The following is a 21,264-nucleotide window of genomic DNA, read 5'->3' on the forward strand; positions in this document are numbered from 1 at the left end:
ATCGAACCGGGAACCTCCGGATTGCCAGACGACTGCTCTACCTCCTGAGCCACTGTCGCCCCGTTCATCATGCATGCACGAAAGGGGACGGGGGAAAACCGGCCCTTCGTGCTTTGATCACAGCCAACGGCACACACACACAGACACGCGCTATGATCGCGCGAAAAAATCATCGGATCAACGCAAGATTGGTAACATATAGTCCTTACCTCGTCTATGATGTACTGCAAAAAGAATAATCCAATTATCTGATCGGCATTCCAAATACTGGTCGCGGTAGTGTGTCCCACGTTTACCACGCTTGCCTTGCTGGAGTGTTTAGACCCCGCCTGCACACTTCAGCTCGGCCAGGAAAACAAACTACATAGTTTCAAATGGAGTGCAATAGCGGCCACAAGGCGTTAGGCGGCGGTATCGCACCGTTGCGGTCTCAGACAGAGTGCCACTGAGTCCTACACCATAGCAGGATGAATTATAAATGGAAATAGCGAATAAAAGAAATAACGATCATAATAACGAGTATACTCGTTGTTGGCGGCCAACGATTGGCGGGCTATAACGAGTTAACTCGTTTTTGGCGCAGAAACGGCTAGTATACCGTTTCTCAGCTAGTAAGTAAGATTGTTCGTCAAACAGTGTCTACAGTCTACAGGAGTGCTACAGTCTTGAGTGCATGGTAGTATGGCCATAATTAACATTAACCCCTTAACACAATCGCCGCCACGCAATATGAGCATCTTATAGCTCTGACGCCACCGCTGTAAGCCTATGGAGTCGCTCACCTTCTTTGTAGGGCTATAACTATTTAAATAGTATAGCTATATCTGCATTACTATGGCCCATTCGACATCGGGTATCTATCGTTCAGGATGTGGGAACGTTATATTTTTCCATTCATACATTGTCGTTTAATACCGTCGTGAATATAAGTATGTTTTTAGAGTGGTCTGCGGTAATTCCTAGAACGCGAGTTATAGGCCCTGATGCATATTATACTTAATCGATTGGCATTTCGTCCCTATACACGCTACAATTAAAATTTGAAATGCATATGATCGATATATATTATGCTCCATCATGCATGAAGGAAATGGGGGGGGGGGGGGGGGGTCGTTTCTGATTAATTGATTGTCAATAACGGCTTTCTTTAGTACAACATCATATGTTGATCAGATGGATTGCAATGAAAGAAATGGACAATCGAGCTGGAATGAACTTTAGATTCCTCTTACCTCTGGCCGATGGTGCTGGAGGAAAAATATTCCAATTATTTGATTGCCATCTGCTAGATCAGGGGTCGCCAATTAGGTTTTGCCGCGGGCCAGATTTTCCCCAAGCCGTTGCTTCGCGGGCCAGGATCAAAAACAATGGCTAATTTAATATACTGATATTGAAAAAAGACAAACGTTTTTCTCTGGTCTGCATCCCCCCAACAACCGTGTGCACTGCGCCGCACTGCACTGCACCCACTCTGCAATCCGCCAAACAAAGTTCTCACTCATCCATTCATTCATGAACAGCTCTCAGCTGTTGCAGATCACCGCGGCGCCGGCGGGTGATGAACAGATCAGAATGCATGAAAACACGACTCACCATATTGTACTGTACCTCCTTGTTTGTTGTTAAGTCCTCCAAAATCCCTGCTAATGTTTGAAACATGTCATATCCACTCGCCGCCCTCCAATTCCAGATTGGCGTTGAATGCAGCTACTTTATCTGCCAACTTGCCTCGTTGTTGTTGTTGTTGTTGTTGTCGCCACATATTATGCAGAGAGGACGTCGGCTCGGCACGCAAGAATCACCGACCTGTTGCGATAAACCCGTATTTTAAGTATGGCTCCTGTTTATTAAAAGAAGCGTTATATTTCCCTGTTGCTATCCAAAGATGTTTGTTTTGTTTTCTTCAACTCGCTTGCGAGTCGCATCTCGAACGCGGAAGTGAAAGTGCGTTAGGGAAATAGACACAGGGCCCGGTGGGACTATTCCATTGGTTCTCCCAGTCCACCTGACCATTTCTAGCATTTCAATTGGCTATAGTGACAGACATGCTTTTGATGACTGCCGGTAGATAGATACAGCTTCACAATAAAAGACACCCTGGCGTCCCGAGTGAATATTTCCCGTGCGTCAAATAAATATCATATTCTCAAAATAATCTGACGGGCCAGAAATTATTGTTGGCGGGCCAATGTTGGCCCGCGGGCCGCCTATTGCCGATCCCTGTGCTAGATTGTATGTCCATTTGGCCGACACCATAAACTCCAAAAGCATAATGATTCTCGGGTCTCGAAGGCGATTCAATGCACTCGACTGTTCATCTGGATTCACGTTACAAGAAAACAGCGCCGGGACGACATTCACCGATGTACAGAGTCCTACTTCCTGTAGAAAAGTAAGTGCAACATCGGCCGAAATCCACCAGGCGGCGTATCGGGCCGTTGCAATCGCAGACAGTGAGTGTCAGAGTTTCCCAGAGCCTTGGTGGATGAATTATGAATGGCAATAGTGAAAAAAAGAAATAACGATCACAATAACAAGTTTACTCGTTGGCGATATTCGATTGGCAGGCAATAACAAGTTACCTCGTTCTTGGCAATTAATGTGTTAAGCTTACCCCACATTTTGCATAAAACGCCTGATGATTGCATACCCAAAGTAATTTCGGTATGGGTAAAAATCACTTTGAGTGCTAATGTAATAGAGAAACAGAGGTTTGAACACACTGAAATTAAATATTTGCTCCTTACTTTTGTGTTGACTTGTTGCCAGATTCCTGTTTTTTGGGTTCCAGCTGAGAGGTAGGAGCTGTAACACATAACGGTTCCATAGCCTGATGTCTTATCTAGTACAGGTCCAAAGTTTATAAAGATCCCACAGAAAATGAGTGTTTAACAAAGGTTTTTGTAATGTGTGTATCGCAATAATTCAGAGTGATTATCCAAAATGGCCATCCACTTGCGTGAGACTCCTACATACTCTGGCAATACCTGGTCAGGGTACTCCTGGGTCATAGTGTCCCCCAGGTTACACTATATGTTATGTGTGCACATGTATTTTATATGTTAATAAAATTGCATTTATCTACAGTATAGTCCTAATTCTGTCACTGTTTGATGTCACAAAGAAGGGTGGATCCGAAAGCTGTCAACAACATTTGTAACGCGATGAAAAAGTCAACAAATAATTAACTGTATTAGACATTTGTTAATGATGAATAGTCTTCACTTTAGATTAGGGCACGCATTAGCATCTGCAAATGATTTATAGATGTTTTATGAATGTCTTAACAAATAATTTGTTAAACATGAAAAGACAAGTCTGGTAATTGCTTTGTGTGTATTCATAAATGTCCACAAATAATAAACGATTGATTGATTGAAAACTTTATTAACAGATTGCAGAATGGGTACAGTACAGTACAGCTCAATACATACAATTGTTAAGGGGATGCAGACCAGAGAAAGACTTTCGTCTTGTTTACATCAGGGTCCCCCATTTTCAATTCATCATAACATATGACATACATGACATACAGATAGACAGTACAAGTCAAGTCAAGTCAAGAGTTTTATTTGTCACGGCATACAAGTATACAATGAAATGCGGGTGGTCTTGCCCGCAACAATGTGCAATACAGTAGTAACAACATATAATAGAATCCAATAAAACAACATTGTGCAATAAACAGTAACATAGTAGGGTATATCGGTATTTGTACATAAGTTATTTACAGAGCATGGAGGACATGCTAGGTCCTGTGGTAGTGCAATACACTGTTAGCTACGGATGAGGCACTGGGTCTTTCTGTACATTGCTATTTTATACAATCTCAGGTTATACTATACTATCTTTAAAGTGACCTTTCCTTAGTGGCCATAAGTGTGGGCGTGTGCAGCATGAGTGTGTGCTTGCTCATGTTAAAGTGGCTGCTAGTGTGTGAGCGTGTACAGTGTGTGTGTCGTGTGTGTGCTCATGTGTGCTTGTGTGTGGAGAGTTCAGTGTTCAAGACTCTGATGGCCTGGGGGAAGAAGCTGAGCCGAAGCCTCTCTGTCCTAGTAGCTGGGGTTTGCAGGCGTCTGCCTGACCTCAGCAGCATGAACAGGCTGTTGTTGGGGTGGTGTGGGTCTTTCATTATTCTGCAGGCTCTGGATTTGCACCTCTTGTTGTATAGAACCTGCAGGGGTGGTAGTGCAATACCCGTGGTACGCTCGGCTGAGCGCACCACTCTCTGTAGGGCCTTCTTGTCCTGTGCCGTGCTGTTTCCATACCAGGCAGTGATGTTTCCAGTCAAGATGCTCTCTACAGCTCCGGAGTAGAAGGACTGGAGTATCTTCCCAGATACTCTGAACTTCCTTAACTGTCTCAGGTGGTAGAGGCGCTGCTTTGCCTTTTTTACGACTGAGTCTATGTGTGTTGACCATGTCAGATCCTCTGAGATGTGGACCCCCAGGTACTTAAAGCTGCTCACCCTGTCCACGGTAGCCCCGTTTATCCTCAGTGGTGTGTGTCTCCTGCTGTCCTCTCCTATAATCCACGATCAGCTCCTTGGTTTTACCAATGTTCAGGAGCAGGCTGTTGTCCTGGCACCAGCGTTCCAGTACCTCAACCTCCTCCCGGTAGGCCTTCTCGTCGTTGTCCGAGATCAGCCCCACCACCACTGTGTTGTCCGCAAACTTCACTATGGAGTTGGAGCTGAACTTGGCCACACAGTCATGTGTGTATAGTGAGTACAGCAGGGGGCTCAGAACACAGTACTGCTACATCTATACATTTATGACATACCAGATTTGCAAATACAGTACTGTTTGTGATACAAAAAGAGTCCAGAAAAGAGAGTATATACATTTGACGTAGAAACTGTACATTGGAGGAGGTTGGGTAGGTGGGGTGGGGGACTGTACATTGGAGGTGGTTGGGTGGGTGGGGTCGGTAGGAGGGGTGGGTGGGTGGGGGACACTGTACAACTGTACAAGCAAAACTGTACATTGGAATATTGACAAAACCATACTTGGTAATTTACTGTACATTGGAGGGGGTTGGGTTAGGACATTTACAGGGGCCAGTTTCGAATTGCAGTCTCCCGTAGGTGTTCTTTGAGAGAGTTTTTGAAAGTGGGTAGTGATTCACATTACTTTACAGCTTTGGGTAGGGCGTTCCACATTGACGTGGCATAATTGCGAAACGTGTTTAGTCCCTTGTTTGAGCCAAATCTGGGTTTAACATGATTTGTGGAGCTCCCTCTGGTGTTGTGATCGTGGTATTCACTGACCTTTGGGAAGTATTTTGACATGTACATGGGTACCTTGGTCGTGTAGTGTATCTTGTAGAACAGGCCCATTGCAAGTTGCTGTACTCTGTCGTCTACGCTAAGCCATCCTAGGTTGTCAAAGTGGGCAGGGGTGAGGTGGGTTCTAGGAGTAAGGTTAGCCATTTGTTAATGATGAATAATCTTCACTTTAGATTAGGGCACACAATAACATCTGCAAAGGATTTATAGATCTTTTAAGAATGTTTTACAAATCATTTGTTGAACAGGAACAAATAAATGGAGGTACAGTATAGTCGTTTTTTTTCATATCCATTTTTCAAAGCATCTACAAATTAGTTACTACACAAAAATTCTTAGCATGCGACAGCCCATATGAGCGAAGTTTTTCGGACTTTTTGCAACCGGCACTTTGGCGACCCCTAGTGGCTTGGGTGTGCATATTTTGTAATACAATATATATATATATATCGAATTGAAGGCTTATTTGTTGCCTGTCGATAGCGACAAAGTCTGACAAAATCCGTTCAGCGGTTCTCGAGTTACATGCCGGCATTTGAGGCTTGTGCAAAGTACACGGTATTGTGCAAAATACCACTCCCGACTCAGGCTGCAGTAGTTCCGTCAATCTAGATCCGATCTTGAAAATGATTGTGGATCGTTGTAGCCAATGAGGATCGGCTTCCGATGATACCCCATGGGCGGATGTGTGAATCAGGGATCTAGGTGAACAACTCAATTCTTTAACAGGAAGCCAAATAAATTGAAGTCTATGAGAAAACTGAGTTTTTCTTTGTACAGTTTACCAAAATCCCTCCTAATCACAAATTTCTGAATGGATCTTTATGAAATTTGGATATGTACTACATAAGGCTTCAGGCTATGGCTCCAGCCATACCACCTTCTGGGGAAATACTACCTCTGGACTACTAACTACTACATTTTTTTTCTATTACGTTAGCACTAAATGTGAATTTTCTGGAATCAGAATGTCCTCTTTCAAAAAATACCAGGCTCATGCATGTGCTATAAGTATAAAGTATGTTGTTTTGGTTTGCAAAAAAAGAATGGGTTCCGCGCGAGATTGCACGCGTGGCCGGGCACACCGAGTCCGACTTCAGAGCGGGCGAAAGTGCACGGAGGAAGGCACATTTACATTGGAACAGTTGTAAATGCTTAGTCTATTAGTCTTAGGCTTACAAATGCAAATATATTGTAGTCTGCCCCGTTGTTATGACCAGGATTACGTTCCTTTCTGCTTCGGGTCTGCGCGTACATCATTTGTCGTGACGTCGTCGGCGAACATTAACATTATTTTAGCAACACATACTGTACCCATCTGCCTCCTTGGTCTTAGATTTGAGTTGTGCCTAAAACATCTAAACACATAACCTCTCAGTGACATCACAGAATTGCATTGCTTCATGCGAGTGACGGATCAAACAAGACAGACGATTAGTTGTTGCACGAGTTTAATATAGTGCTTCCAAAATGCCATCTTGAGGACCAACCACCCTTTACAATAATAACAAAGAGGACCCGCTGTACCAGAATCGGCGTCGATTTGTAGAAAGCAAATCCCAAGTCCTACTCAATAGGACAGACAATGAAAACACAAGCTCCCACCCAAATCTGAACAGGACGAAACTCCTTTCCTACGTCTCGGCACAACAGATCCGATATATTGCACAGTGCTTAACGATGAGCCTTTTCTCTCTGCACTGGATAAGAGAGACACGTTAAAGCCTTGTAAACAGCCCACTGCGGTCGCCTCCGGCGGTGGTAGTCGTCCGCATAGACATATATAAAGGCAATGACTCGCCCACGCTGCGGGCCAATGGAGACAGACGTTGCCACATGGCGGCCATCTTGCCACAGGCAGCACGCCCACTCATAACATGAATATCCATGGTGCATGTACTATTGAAATAACCATAGCTTGCTAAATTTCCAACCGGTTTGGTTTGTTATTTAGTAGTTATACTGCATACTTATAATGGACTTTCATATGAAAATTATTTCAACATGTCCAAGCATCCGGAATCATAGCCACGGTAATAACGTTTGTAATAAACCAAACCGTTTGTAAATCTGTTGAAAATTGAGCAAGCTATGGTTATTTCAATAGTACATGCACCATAGACATTCATGTTATGAGTGGGCGTGCTGCCTGTGGCAAGATGGCCGCCGGTGAACTACGCTGGAGACTCCGCCTTGCACCATCTAGTTATATATATCTATGGTCGTCCGGGCTCCGCTCAACAAAGAGCAGAGGGTCAAGGTGGGCGAGTTGGGAAGAGAGAGAAATTAAAAAAGGGGAATGCCACCCAATTTTAGAATTCCCCAATGTGTTATTTCCATGACCTAGGAATATCAATATCTGTGAACATGAGTCTAAGTTTGAGTTTATCTTCTTTTTTTTACCCAGGGACAGTGCACATTAATGAACATTTTCAGTTTCCACATAAATGTGCCAGAGTTAGCTAATGAGCTAGTTTCCATCTGTAGTCCCTGCCTGCATGTATTTATGGTGTGGGAGGAAACCAGAGCACCTGGAGGAAACCCACGCGGACACGGGGAGAACATGCAAACTCCACACAGAAAGGCCTCCTTTAAGAGAAGTAAGACTCTTAACTTGGGATGTCATCGGGTATAAAAGTCTGGTACTCCAATGAATGTGAGAAGATTTTGGGAAAGATATTTTATACCCAATTGAGATTTATTCTATAGTATAAATCCCATATACTCAGGATATTCCTCTGGGTGCTCCCTTTACCTATTATTTCCCAATTAATTGTCTATGGAAAAGCCCCAAACTTAATACTTGATGACGTCACAAGTTTCAGTTTTAGCACTCTAGTTTTAGACCAGAGAGATAACATAATTTGTGAATTCTTAAAATTGGGCGTAGTTCCCCTTTAAACTACAAATCCCTGACGCCTGAAGGCATCCCCCGCTACACGGGGCAACGTGGATTGCTGCCATGCTATTGGACCATATTCACACTGCAGCCATTTTGCTCTTATGTCACGCTCGGTGGAAAGGAATCCCAACCAGAGCATAACATACCGTAAGTGCGAAATGGCCACCGTGTGAATATGGTCAATCGTCCTCTCATTTGACTACATGATATTTTGCACAGCTGCCCACATGGAGCAACAAACGATACATTAAAAAAAAAAAAAAAATGTTATTGCGATACGTTATTCATCATGATTGTTTTTTGTGTTTTTTTTCCTTGTGTTTTTCATATGACCATTCATTCATTTGTCAACAATTCATTGCAATATCTCAAGGACATAATATTCAGACATTTACAAGCTGGTGATATCATATCCCAAGTGGCAACTGTAATAAAAATTACACAAAAAAAATGACGTGAGATAATTGCTGGATATCCCTGATTCGTTTGTGCCAGGTGTTTTCCAACCCTATTATATGTACATGCTCTCACACCTCTCTATCCAGACCACACGTTTAGAATAGCCTACAAATTCTAAACAAACAAAATAATATATATAACATAACAACTAAGGGGGGGTGGAGTTTCGCTTGGGGGGTAGGAGAGGAAACCGCACAACAAAAGTATAGAAAACTGAAAATAAAGACAAAATTATTGCGCAGAACTCAAATCCTACAAGTCCAGTCTTTTTTTTCTTCTCTTCTTTCTCCACCCTGCGCATGGGGTTTGTTAGGGACAGCGACCCCTAGCGTCTGAAAAGAGGTAGTGCCACGTGTTTCACTTGCAACTTGCAAGAGAGAGAGAGAGAGTGGGAGGAGACGAATGTCAAAACAGAGGTTGCGGTCATGGCACAAGGGGGGATCCCGATCACAGAGCTACATTACAGTGGTGGCGACCCAGGCTCTGTGCGTGTGCACTGGCACGAAGGTCATTCTCCCAAGAGCGCTCTTTTGAACCCTTCCAGATGTACGACAACATCACTTGAGATTAGAATGTTCAGATCTAAACAGTCCAATGACGACGACACACCGGCTACAATGGTGCCACTGAAAGCTCGAGAGTTTGAGAATTCCAAGATGGAATTCTGCGGGTTAAACGTTCCTAAAGGGTCTGTTTGGGGCGGTGTCCATCTTATCGTCTGTTCCCCCACAACGAATGGCAATCCGGAGACCTTGGCTGACTTCGCCAAAATCGTATGATTGTCTCGTCCCTCGCAGCGAGGCGTTTGCGTTGATGAAAACATGGCATGGATGAAGGCTGGGTTATATTCGTCGTATTTTGTACAGCTTTTTTGCGTTAAGCTTTCGCTTGTTTTGCTTTGTTTCTTTTTTTCCGAGCGTGTTTATGTTCTGGAGCGCTGAAGGGGTTAAAAGTTGGGGGGGGGGGGTCTTCGTAGTGAAACCCGAGGGGGTCAGGGGTGGTTGGGGAGAAAGGTTTGCTGGGGTCGGTGTCCTTCCCGGGAAGGAAGGGTCACTGCTGGGCGAGGAGAGCGCTGCGGTTGGCCTTCATCTTCTCCAGGCGCTTGGAGAGGTGGGCGTTGCTGGCCTCCAACTCGTCACTCCGGTCTAGGGCCGACCGCAGCTGGAGAAAGAGTAGGGGAGGGGATGAGAGCGAGAGAGAGAGAGATAGAGGGGGAGAGACAGACAGAGAGAGGGAAAGAGACAGAGGGGGAGAGAGAGAGAGAGAGAGAGACAGAGAGAGGGAAAGAGAGAGAGGGGGAGAGAGAGGGAAAGAGAGAGAGAGGGGGAAAGAGAGCTTTATTGATCAGATCCGATGTCTTTCTTTGGCTGTTCAAATTTCTTTTCAGATTCAGATTCCAGTGTGAACTGGTCACGCTCCTGAACTTGCGCAAATGAACAATAATGATGATGGACGTAAACACGGAGGACACTGAGGTCACAGTTTAATTCATAAATTGATGTGCAGTGGAGGCCAGCTAATAAAAACTGATCCGATTCCACATGATTGTGGATTGTTTATGTTTATTTATTCATTCATTGTGCTGTTCACACAAATCAGATTTCTTTTGGAATGCGACCTCGGTCTGAACAGTCATATTTTACGTCACTCTCTAGATTGACATTCATCACAATTCCACACTGGTGGGAGTCACTCAGTAAACACAAACGTAAAAGACAGCTGTGATGGAGGTGGTCAGTGGAGGGACAGTGAGGTGTTTACCATAATAATTGGGGTGATATTAATTTGCGCATGCGGGTCAGTTCAGGAGTGTGACCAGTTCACAATGGAATCTGATATTGGCCACATTTAATAAATAATCGGAATAGCCAAACAAAAGAAATCGGATCTTGACTTGAGCAATACATCAGAATCGAACACTACGGCTGTGATCACATTGCCTTTTTGAACCCGCCTGTGCCTTTCTTTTATGGTTTTCTCTGTGGATTTGTCAGGCGCTCTCAGTTGAAACAGGTTAAACTTTAGCTGCAGAGCGCACCAACGTCGATATTATCAACATCAATAATATAGTCAACGAACCAATCAAATCAACCGAGGGAAGGGATTACAAATCTGAGGCATCTGAAGAGGAATCGATAAGAGGAGAAGCTAATGTTGGCAGTTTCCAACAAACCTTGTTTGTACGACCAGGTCTTACCACGACAGAGATATGAACAGCAATGTCTAAAGGGCTGTGAGTTAGTGATGCGTCGGTCGGGAACGATCCGCTTGAAATCAACGGCTCAGTTTGGTGAACATGAACGAACGTCGTTCACTTTCAGAAACACCGACGTGCAAACACTGTGGCAAAGCAGTGGTACTACATGTTCTTAACACTTTGATTGCCACTCACGGCTAATCTCTGTTTACGATAGTTACGTTGAAAGCCACTCACGAGATTTCTCTGATTTTTTTTTTTTTTGCGATCTGAAATCATATTGCATCACGCGAGCCTACCCTAGCCTACCCAAGGGCCGCCGGCGATCAGATGTGAAAAAAGCGCCCCCTATCGTCTCCCAGATGACATCAGGGATTTTGGAATGGACTCAATGAAAATGGATGGGGAAAAAAATATTCCAGTCCACATTTTCCAGTCCACTGATGCAGCCGGGGTTACCAGAGTTCATTCTGGAGACTCTGAGCCGCAGCAAGCATGAGTTCTACTGTATACACCAGGGGTCAGCAACCTTTTTGACATGGAGTGCCTGTTTGAAATATAGTTGTAACTAGTGTGCCTCAACAATATTCCATGCATCGTAATTTGTTTTTCCTCATAATCAGGTCTTTTTAATGATAATTTTTACATTATTACATCATTATTGTTATTGTTATTATTAACAATATTATTATGATGGTTGTATCAGCCCTAAATCTGAGTTGGGGGAGGGGGAATGCAATGCAGACAAACAGCTGCATACAGTGCGACCATTTCACTCACATTTTCCCATTCATTTTTGGACACATCACACACCATCGGTGTGTGTACTGTATGTGTGCTGTAAATAAGTTTTGATTGATCGCAAGACTACACTGTAAAAAAATTAATAATAATAAGTTACCAGAACTTAAAAATATTGAGTTCAGTTACTGTGCATTAAGGTATTCAGTTTTCAATCCATAATAAGTTAACAGAAAAATAAGTACATAACCACATTATTTCAACCTAATAAAACTATGTTTATTGTCATTGTTTTAAGAACACAAGTTGACTTGGTAATACTCACATTTTGAGTAAAAAAATTTGCTTTTAACATGTGCAATGTTCAATGAAAAAGAAAAAGAAATAATAAAATGTGTTGATTAATCCCACTGGCCACAATGGTGACCGTAATAATTTTTTTGTTATAAGGCTCTGCAAATGTTACTGAATGATGTAGCAATGTATTTCCAGCTAAATTGAAATAATAAACAAATAAAGGGTCTCAATTAAATATGTGGTAGTAAAAAGAACCTGTGGGAGGATTTCAACAAGATAAATGCGACAACAGTGCAAAATATTTCACTATAATAGTTCAAAGCAAAAAAAAAAAAAAAAGATTATAATATATATATATATTTTTTAATGCTGCCCCCTGTGCCTATGAAAATGCCCCTGCGTGCCTATGCAGGCACGCGTGCCTAGGGTTGCCTACCCCTGGTATACACGTTAGATCTATACACTTATCGATTTTTTCGAATGGTGATCAGGAATTGGAATATACCAGTTGGATACCATCTGATGTCAGGTAAGGAATCTATGTTATCAGTGTTAGGATAATCAGACTCGTTTTGATGAAGATATAAGCTTTTTTCTGATATGTGCTCCAGCGGTTTCACTGTAAAATCCATGAGGAAATGAAAACGGCTATTATCAGCGCGCGCCTCGAATGTGCGTGCGCGCACATATACTATTGATCATCTAGCGTTTATTTGAAAACGATTCATAAATAGGCCGACAAATATCAACGTTCTGGAAGATTCCAGTAAAAGGCGATTATCACAGAATGGGCTGTTTTTTTTTACCTCAAAACGGGTGCTTTTCAAAATGCTCTCAAAAAGCACTGACTGGAAAATGATTCTTTGATAAGCGCCGGGCAGATTAGACACATAGCCATAATTTAAAACATAGATTAGGCGATATTAACGCTAACATTGGCGCTGATGGTGGCATTCAAGCACTAAGTCGTGCGCCCCCTGGTGGCACTGAAAGTGTTAATAGAAACATAAATATCGTGATGAGTTTACCACTTCGTTCTTTACTATGAAAGTGCACGACTAACCATATGAAACTATAATAAGTACGTGTTTTCTTCAGTGTGCAACAGTTGACACTCAGTAATAGAAGACATTCTATTTAGTAACTGAGAGACAAAATATAAGAAAATAGTAGTTTATTAAAAATACTAAACAAAACCCTAAACTAAAACATAAATTAGACATAAAAAACATAAAAAAGACATACAATAACCTTGTTTATTTTATGTCATGTTTAAAAAAATAATTAAAAAAAATAAAATAAAAAGGACATACAATAACCTTTATAGGTGAAAAGATTGCAACGTTTAGGCACGCAGTGGGTCAGTTGTTGAGTGGGAGTCTGGGAGTCGGACTAGTAAGCGCAGAGTCAATGAACGGTGAACGACACATGTGAACTGCTCTATTTAGTGACGTGAACGTGCTGCTCATTCACATTCACTCCGGTGAATGGAAATTCCCATCACTACTGTGAGTAGTAGCCTAATGTATGTAACTTATGCAACCAGTTAGCTGAGGTAGCAATGGTAATCGGCGGCATCGCTTGTTGCGCCCTGTGCACTTACAATTCTCCATGTTTGAGCACAAGAAAAAGGCATTCAATGGGATCACGGCCTAAAGGCTTGCAGTGTGAATGTAACCTTAGTGAGAGATTAAGATTCCGCATGACCAAAGCCGGTCGGGATTCTATTTCTGTACTCGTTTTCGCGAGAGCCAAATATCAAAGAGAGAGGCAGACAGCGAGAGAGAAAATTAATAAGATGCAGAGAAACCATAAACCTAAGACCTCCCCGTCCCCTGCTTCCTCTCCTCTCTTGACCGACAGGAAAATACCACTTAATGAAAGCGGCCGAGAGGAGCGACGGCCTACCTCTCGTTGCAGTTTGCGCTTTTCCACTTTGAGCTCGTCCTCCACTTTCTCAGCGCTCTCGGATGCGGATTTGTAGCGCGTCACCTGACCCTCCAGCCGTATAATCTGGAGAGAGGAGGCAAGCAGTAATGGGCTCAGGAAGGAGGGTTTTGGGTAATGGTATATGCTGTGTGTCTTGTCTGCGAGTCTTATGTAAATGTGCAATAGCGCTATATATATGTAGCACTATAGAATATACTGCATATATATGCCCATACTGCATATATATGCCCATATCCGTTTGAATATACCTGCATATAATCCTTCTATACACCTACTTATACACCTGCATATAACTCATAACTCTGTATGATAGCATGTAAAATAATGCTGTATATACCGTATACATATCTATCCCTATCTGTCTGTACATACCTGCATGTTATACTTTTTACATCTGTAGATACTATATCTATATCCGTACATATCCCGGCCTTACCTACTCTTACTAGTTACGCTGATGGCCAGTATGAATTACTACTATAGTGTATTAACACGTGCACATATTAATACTACAACCCTGTACATACATCTGATTAGCACTATTACTCAGTAGTACTAATTTATATATTTTATACCCAGTTTAATCACCTGTACATTGTACTATTACACTTTACGGTTACATTTCCACTCTGGTTGGATGCCATGTTATACTGTACTTGTGCTGTATGATGACAATACATTTGAATCTAATTTTAAAGGAACATGCCAACATTTTGGGGAAATGAGCTTAGTGTCTTTTAACATTTACTACGCCTAACATTTACTACGCCTAACACATGAGTATAGTGATGAAGGCGTAAATTATAAAGTGCACGATGGGAACTGACATTTTGTTCTAGAGCGGTGACTTCCTGTTCCGATTTCACCAGTTTGAACTTGAGGTCGCTGATCTGTCTGTTGGCGTCCCCTGTAGAAAATGGAGGAATAAAATGTCAACAAAATGTTTTGTTGGACAATCTCTTGCGCACACACACACAGATTATAGTACGATTATGTACTGAATTGTGTTTTTTTGTTAATAATGTAATGTAAAAAGGGTAGGCAATATAAGCCTCGGCTTCAGCCTACACATTTTCGGACGGTAGTTTTCTCTCTTTTTTTTTAATACATTTCCTACTACTGTACATTGCTTTGTAAAAGAAGACCGAAATAAAAGCACTCAAACACACACACACACACACGTGAGTATAATACCCTCTAATGCTGTAATGAAGACCAGGATATATAGTGACATGCAGTCACAGTGAGGAAAACGGATGGATTATTAGTATTGATTAGGGCATGTGGTTAATATAGAACTTGCCTGAATGCAAATGATTGTATCAGGGTGGGTGGCTTGGTCTAGTGTCGAGCGCACCACAAGCATTGTTAGTTTGATCATGCATTTATTTAGAAAAAGTAAGGTTTTCACGCAACTCCACCTGATCTGATTCCACTCTGTATTGTAGGGAACTACTCTAGTCTAGTGTCTAGTAAGTTACATCCCCTGTGACGGATTAGTTCATAGTGCCCCCTGCTGTTCAGTTTCAAAATGCCGTTATGCTTAGTTTAGTTTAGTTCGACAATCAATAACAAATGCACAGCGAACAGCCATGCATACATTATAAAATCACTGAGGTTGACACAATAACATTTCTAAAACATATTTCCACCGTGGACCTCGTTTAAAACACAAGATTAACAGGCAGACGTGAGAGTGGCAGCTCTAACACGGCTTGGATCATAAAAAAATACATAATATATATCATATAAAAAGAGTTCATAGAGGGGGAGCTCCAGTAGCTCACCACGTACCGCGAGTGCTATTTCAGCGCCGTGGACAACCGCGCTCGCGCGGATCTGGGGCTGAGCGCGTTCGAATCCCGGACGGCAGCCGTGCCTTTCCCAGAGTGTCTTTCCCCCCCATCTGAACCCTTTCAGCCTGCATCTGTCGGTCGAACTTGACCAAGTATGAATGCGAAGAAAAAGCGGTAAACGCTAAAAGAACCAGGTGACTGGTCAAAGTAAAAAAAAAAAAGAAAAATAGTTCATAGAGAACGTAGAGCTCACATCATATCAGCTCAAATGAAACTACTTAGTGACCTCTGCCATAGTGCACAACCGCCACCTCTTTACCTTCATCAGTTTTATTGAAATTAGACTAGGTTTTTATTGAATGGATTCGTTTTCTATTGAATTAATGTTTTTTTTATTGAATGATTAGTTTTACTGGATTTTTTATTTAATCAGTTTGTATGTCTATCATGAAGATCAGTATTTATTTGAGTATTTATTCTAGTTATCTAGTATTTAATGGCTATAACCGAGACCCGAGTACTGTAGCTCATGCATCCCCTGTCACATGAAAAAATTACAATAAACATGACTGACTTTTTACTCGACTTTACAGCTTGAAAGACATCAGACTGACTGACTGTGGCAATGCCAACTAATTCCATTCCCAGGAGCCCTGATGTGCAAATGTAAATGTTCCGGTTAGGTTTTTAAACCTGTAGACCCTACATTGGCTATGCTGGCCCTGGTGTTGTGCTTGTGACCTGACCACATGGAAAGTACTTTCTCAGGTAGATTGGAACATCGATAGGCCAATAAAACCATACTGCCAAGACTAACTGTATTATTATTACTGTAACTGAGGGGTACAATTCCCTGACTGTATTGAGAGTATGGTATTATTAAACCACTACTTAGTTATGTACTTTAATTACTGGCCATACAGTACATGAATATATATGGTAGGCCTGCCACGATAACAAATTTTGCTGGGCGATTAATTGCCCCCGAAAATATCGCGATAAGCGATATTATTGCGACCGGTTAGAGAATTTTTTTTTGAGCAATTTTTTTCCCAAAACTTTTATTTTGAAGCCCACCGCTCCGTCTTTTCCGGTGTTTTAGACTTTTATTTTGAAGCCCACCGACCGGACCGGAAGTATTGTTGTGATTATCCTAGCTTGCTGATGCTGCTGGTAGATCGACATGCTGCTGGTGGACTGGGGCCAGCTAACGTTAGCTTGCTGATGCTACTACTACTTCGACATGCTGCTAATGGGCTGGGGCCAGCTAACGTTAGCTTGCTGATGCTGCTGGTAGATCGACATGCTGCTAGTGGACTGGGGCCAGCTAACGTTAGCTTGCTGATGCTACTAGTAGATCGACATGAGCTAATGATAAAACAAATGTTGAGATTGTTGGTGAACAACTAACTTTAAGTTAGTTTTAACGTTAGCTACTAACGTTAAAACGCTAACGCTACACTACAAATAACGCTACTTGGTTAAAAGGAGCAACACTATTGAGAAATGTAGTTAAGCTATGTGGTGTTGCCCCACGGAGCTCCTGTGCTGTGCTCTCTGCTCTGTAATAAAGCCAGCGGCCCGCCTCCCAACACGGACAGTGACTGACAAGGGGCACTGGTTCCGCCTCATTAAAACAATCATTGCATTCATTTTAATTATCGCGGCAATTAATCGATTTATTGCTTATCGCGGCAGGCCTAATATATGGTGAACACCCACACAAGAATACGGCAATGACACATAAAGTTCTATTTATCAGGGTGGGTGGCTTGGTCTAGTGTCGAGCGCACCACAAGCATTGTTAGTTTGATCATGCATTTATTTAGAAAAAGTAAGGTTTTCACGCAACTCCACCTGATCTGATTCCACTCTGTATTGTAGGGAACTACTCTAGTCTAGTGTCTAGTAAGTTACATCCCCTGTGACGGATTAGTTCATAGTGCCCCCTGCTGTTCAGTTTCAAAATGCCGTTATGCTTAGTTTAGTTTAGTTCGACAATCAATAACAAATGCACAGCGAACAGCCATGCATACATTATAAAATCACTGAGGTTGACACAATAACATTTCTAAAACATATTTCCACCATGGACCTCGTTTAAAACACAAGATTAACAGGCAGACGTGAGAGTGGCAGCTCTAACACGGCTTGGATCATAAAAAAATACATAATATATATCATATAAAAAGAGTTCATAGAGGGGGAGCTCCAGTAGCTCACCACGTACCGCGAGTGCTATTTCAGCGCCGTGGACAACCGCGCTCGCGCGGATCTGGGGCTGAGCGCGTTCGAATCCCGGACGGCAGCCGTGCCTTTCCCAGAGTGTCTTTCCCCCCCATCTGAACCCTTTCAGCCTGCATCTGTCGGTCGAACTTGACCAAGTATGAATGCGAAGAAAAAGCGATAAACGCTAAAAGAACCAGGTGACTGGTCAAAGTAAAAAAAAAAAAAAAAAAAAATAGTTCATAGAGAACGTAGAGCTTACATCATATCAGCTCAAATGAAACTACTTAGTGACCTCTGCCATAGTGCACAACCGCCACCTCTTTACCTTCATCAGTTTTATTGAAATTAGACTAGGTTTTTATTGAATGGATTCGTTTTCTATTGAATTAATGTTTTTTTTATTGAATGATTAGTTTTACTGGATTTTTTATTTAATCAGTTTGTATGTCTATCATGAGGATCAGTATTTATTTGAGTATTTATTCTAGTTATCTAGTATTTAATGGCTATAACCGAGACCCGAGTACTGTAGCTCATGCATCCCCTGTCACATGAAAAAATTACAATAAACATGACTGACTTTTTACTCGACTTTACAGCTTGAAAGACATCAGACTGACTGACTGTGGCAATGCCAACTAATTCCATTCCCAGGAGCCCTGATGTGCAAATGTAAATGTTCCGGTTAGGTTTTTAAACCTGTAGACCCTACATTGGCTATGCTGGCCCTGGTGTTGTGCTTGTGACCTGACCACATGGAAAGTACTTTCTCAGGTAGATTGGAACATCGATAGGCCAATAAAACCATACTGCCAAGACTAACTGTATTATTATTACTGTAACTGAGGGGTACAATTCCCTGACTGTATTGAGAGTATGGTATTATTAAACCACTACTTAGTTATGTACTTTAATTACTGGCCATACAGTACATGAATATATATGGTAGGCCTGCCACGATAACAAATTTTGCTGGGCGATTAATTGCCCCCGAAAATATCGCGATAAGCGATATTATTGCGACCGGTTAGAGAATTTTTTTTTGAGAAATTTATTTCCCAAAACTTTTATTTTGAAGCCCACCGCTCCGTCTTTTCCGGTGTTTTAGACTTTTATTTTGAAGCCCACCGACCGGACCGGAAGTATTGTTGTGATTATCCTAGCTTGCTGATGCTGCTGGTAGATCGACATGCTGCTGGTGGACTGGGGCCAGCTAACGTTAGCTTGCTGATGCTACTACTACTTCGACATGCTGCTAATGGGCTGGGGCCAGCTAACGTTAGCTTGCTGATGCTGCTGGTAGATCGACATGCTGCTAGTGGACTGGGGCCAGCTAACGTTAGCTTGCTGATGCTACTAGTAGATCGACATGAGCTAATGATAAAACAAATGTTGAGATTGTTGGTGAACAACTAACTTTAAGTTAGTTTTAACGTTAGCTACTAACGTTAAAACGCTAACGCTACACTACAAATAACGCTACTTGGTTAAAAGGAGCAACACTATTGAGAAATGTAGTTAAGCTATGTGGTGTTGCCCCACGGAGCTCCTGTGCTGTGCTCTCTGCTCTGTAATAAAGCCAGCGGCCCGCCTCCCAACACGGACAGTGACTGACAAGGGGCACTGGTTCCGCCTCATTAAAACAAACGCGCAAATAGCAATTAATCGCGCCCGTCAAAATCATTGCATTAATTTTAATTATCGCGGCAATTAATCGATTTATTGCTTATCGCGGCAGGCCTAATATATGGTGAACACCCACACAAGAATACGGCAATGACACATAAAGTTCTATTTAGAGGGTATTTATTATTATCAGAGCAAGCAACGTTAGGTTACAGATTGAGAATTATACTCGCGCTTGTAAGGCGAAGAACACACGTAAAGTAGGTCAAGAGCGTAAGTCAATGAGAATAGTAAGATGGGTCTAAACTGACGCCACCTGTAGCATAGCAATTACATAAGGCACACTAGTACCAGCTGGAGACACTGGGGGGTTCCCTCCGGGTGTAAGGCCGGCAGGGTAGAGGAATGTTCGGGTGCAAAGTCTGGGTCAACGAGGAATAACGAGGTTCCAGATACAGGAACCAGTGCAGTACTCCCTTGATCGGTAGACAAAGCAACAGCTATAATCCAGTATGCTCGACAGCATGGATGAAAGCTAGCCAGCCTCCTCCTAGAGGCGGGCTCGAGGGATGCTCCTCACGGGGGGTAGATCCCACACGATAGTGGGGTAGACGGTTCTCTGCTCCAGCAGTCACGGTACCAAAGCAATATAATCCAACCAGAAAAGGTTCTGCAGTCGCCGGTGTAGGTTCTCTGGTGTACATATCCAACGGCTCTCGTCTAGGACTCCTCGGATGGGGGCACGAGTTTAGGCCGCCCAGCCTGGATAAGTGCACCAGCTATATACACGACGAACCGGTGGTAATGCTGGTCACTGAAGAACGGTAGCCGCACGATACACTATAAATGATAGACTATTACTTCACATTAGAATAAGTCGAACTCAACGGTACTGCGTTAAACTCTTGACACTTTAGCAATCTATTCGCACGCGGTTCTCAAGGCTCTATTCAGGGGCAAAGTTGCCCACTTCACTACACGTTGTCTCGTGGTGAGGGCATCAACGTTTTAGTGCTAAGGTGCTGCTGTATCCACCTGCGCCGTATTTATACGTAAGGTGAATTATCTAGTGCCAACCTCAGTTCTGTCTCGTATTACTGCGCAAACCTGGACATGTTGAGACATGCCTTGGCATTGCCTTTGAACTTGCCATTGGGGGTATGGTCGTTGGCGCCTAGGGGTCGCTGTCCAATAGGAGAACGAATATTATGGTCTGGTTTGTACCCAGGTAAAGGGATATTCCGTGTATATATACAAAGAATATACAAGGGATATCAAACGATATACAAATATTATACAAGGGATCTCAAGCAATAAATATATATATTCGGTTTAATCTGACCCTTTGTAACAATTACCAATGCCATTTATTCTGCCATTACAATAAATGGTTAAACTAATGACAGGAGTGATTCCCGACAGAAATGAAAGGTTAAAGGTCACTCACTCTGCAGGTCCAGGATGTGGACGTCCATGCCGTTCTCCAGACCTCCCTCCTCTGGGCATGGTCCCTCGGTCCCGTTCCTCTGTCTCTGGTCTAGCTGGCACTTAAGGCGCTTCACCTGCGCGCACACACACACACACACACACAGAACCATCAGCATGCTATAAATGGTAAATAGACTGTATTTACATAGCCCTTTTATCCAAACATATGCCTCACATTCACCCATTCAGTCACACACCGATGGCAGAGGCAACCATGCGGGACGCCAACCTGCTCACCAGGAGCTGTTAGGGGTTAAGTGTCTTGCTCAAGGACACTTCTGACCGGAAGGAG

At 42.7% G+C, this 21,264-nt stretch overlaps 1 protein-coding gene across 3 annotated transcripts in view; it reads right to left on the reverse strand.

Annotated features, from left to right (window-relative positions):
* Positions 1 to 6,732: 6,732 nt before the first annotated feature.
* The window catches only part of lrrfip1b (leucine rich repeat (in FLII) interacting protein 1b), a 102,171-nt gene continuing 87,639 nt past the window's right edge, over positions 6,733 to 21,264 (reverse strand). For all 3 annotated transcript variants that reach the window (XM_084327476.1, XM_084327474.1, XM_084327475.1), the window contains 4 exons: positions 20,932 to 21,046; positions 14,661 to 14,740; positions 13,792 to 13,896; positions 6,733 to 9,809 (listed from right to left, as the gene is read on the reverse strand). In XM_084327476.1, coding sequence (XP_084183602.1) covers positions 9,699 to 9,809; positions 13,792 to 13,896; positions 14,661 to 14,740; positions 20,932 to 21,046 — 411 coding nt within the window. In that variant the 3' untranslated portion in view covers positions 6,733 to 9,698. The remainder of the gene's footprint in view (positions 9,810 to 13,791; positions 13,897 to 14,660; positions 14,741 to 20,931; positions 21,047 to 21,264) is intronic.

The sequence above is a fragment of the Notolepis coatsorum genome (genome assembly GCF_963971535.1).
Source record: "Notolepis coatsorum genome assembly, chromosome: 1".
NCBI classification, from domain to species: domain Eukaryota; kingdom Metazoa; phylum Chordata; class Actinopteri; order Aulopiformes; family Paralepididae; genus Notolepis; species Notolepis coatsorum.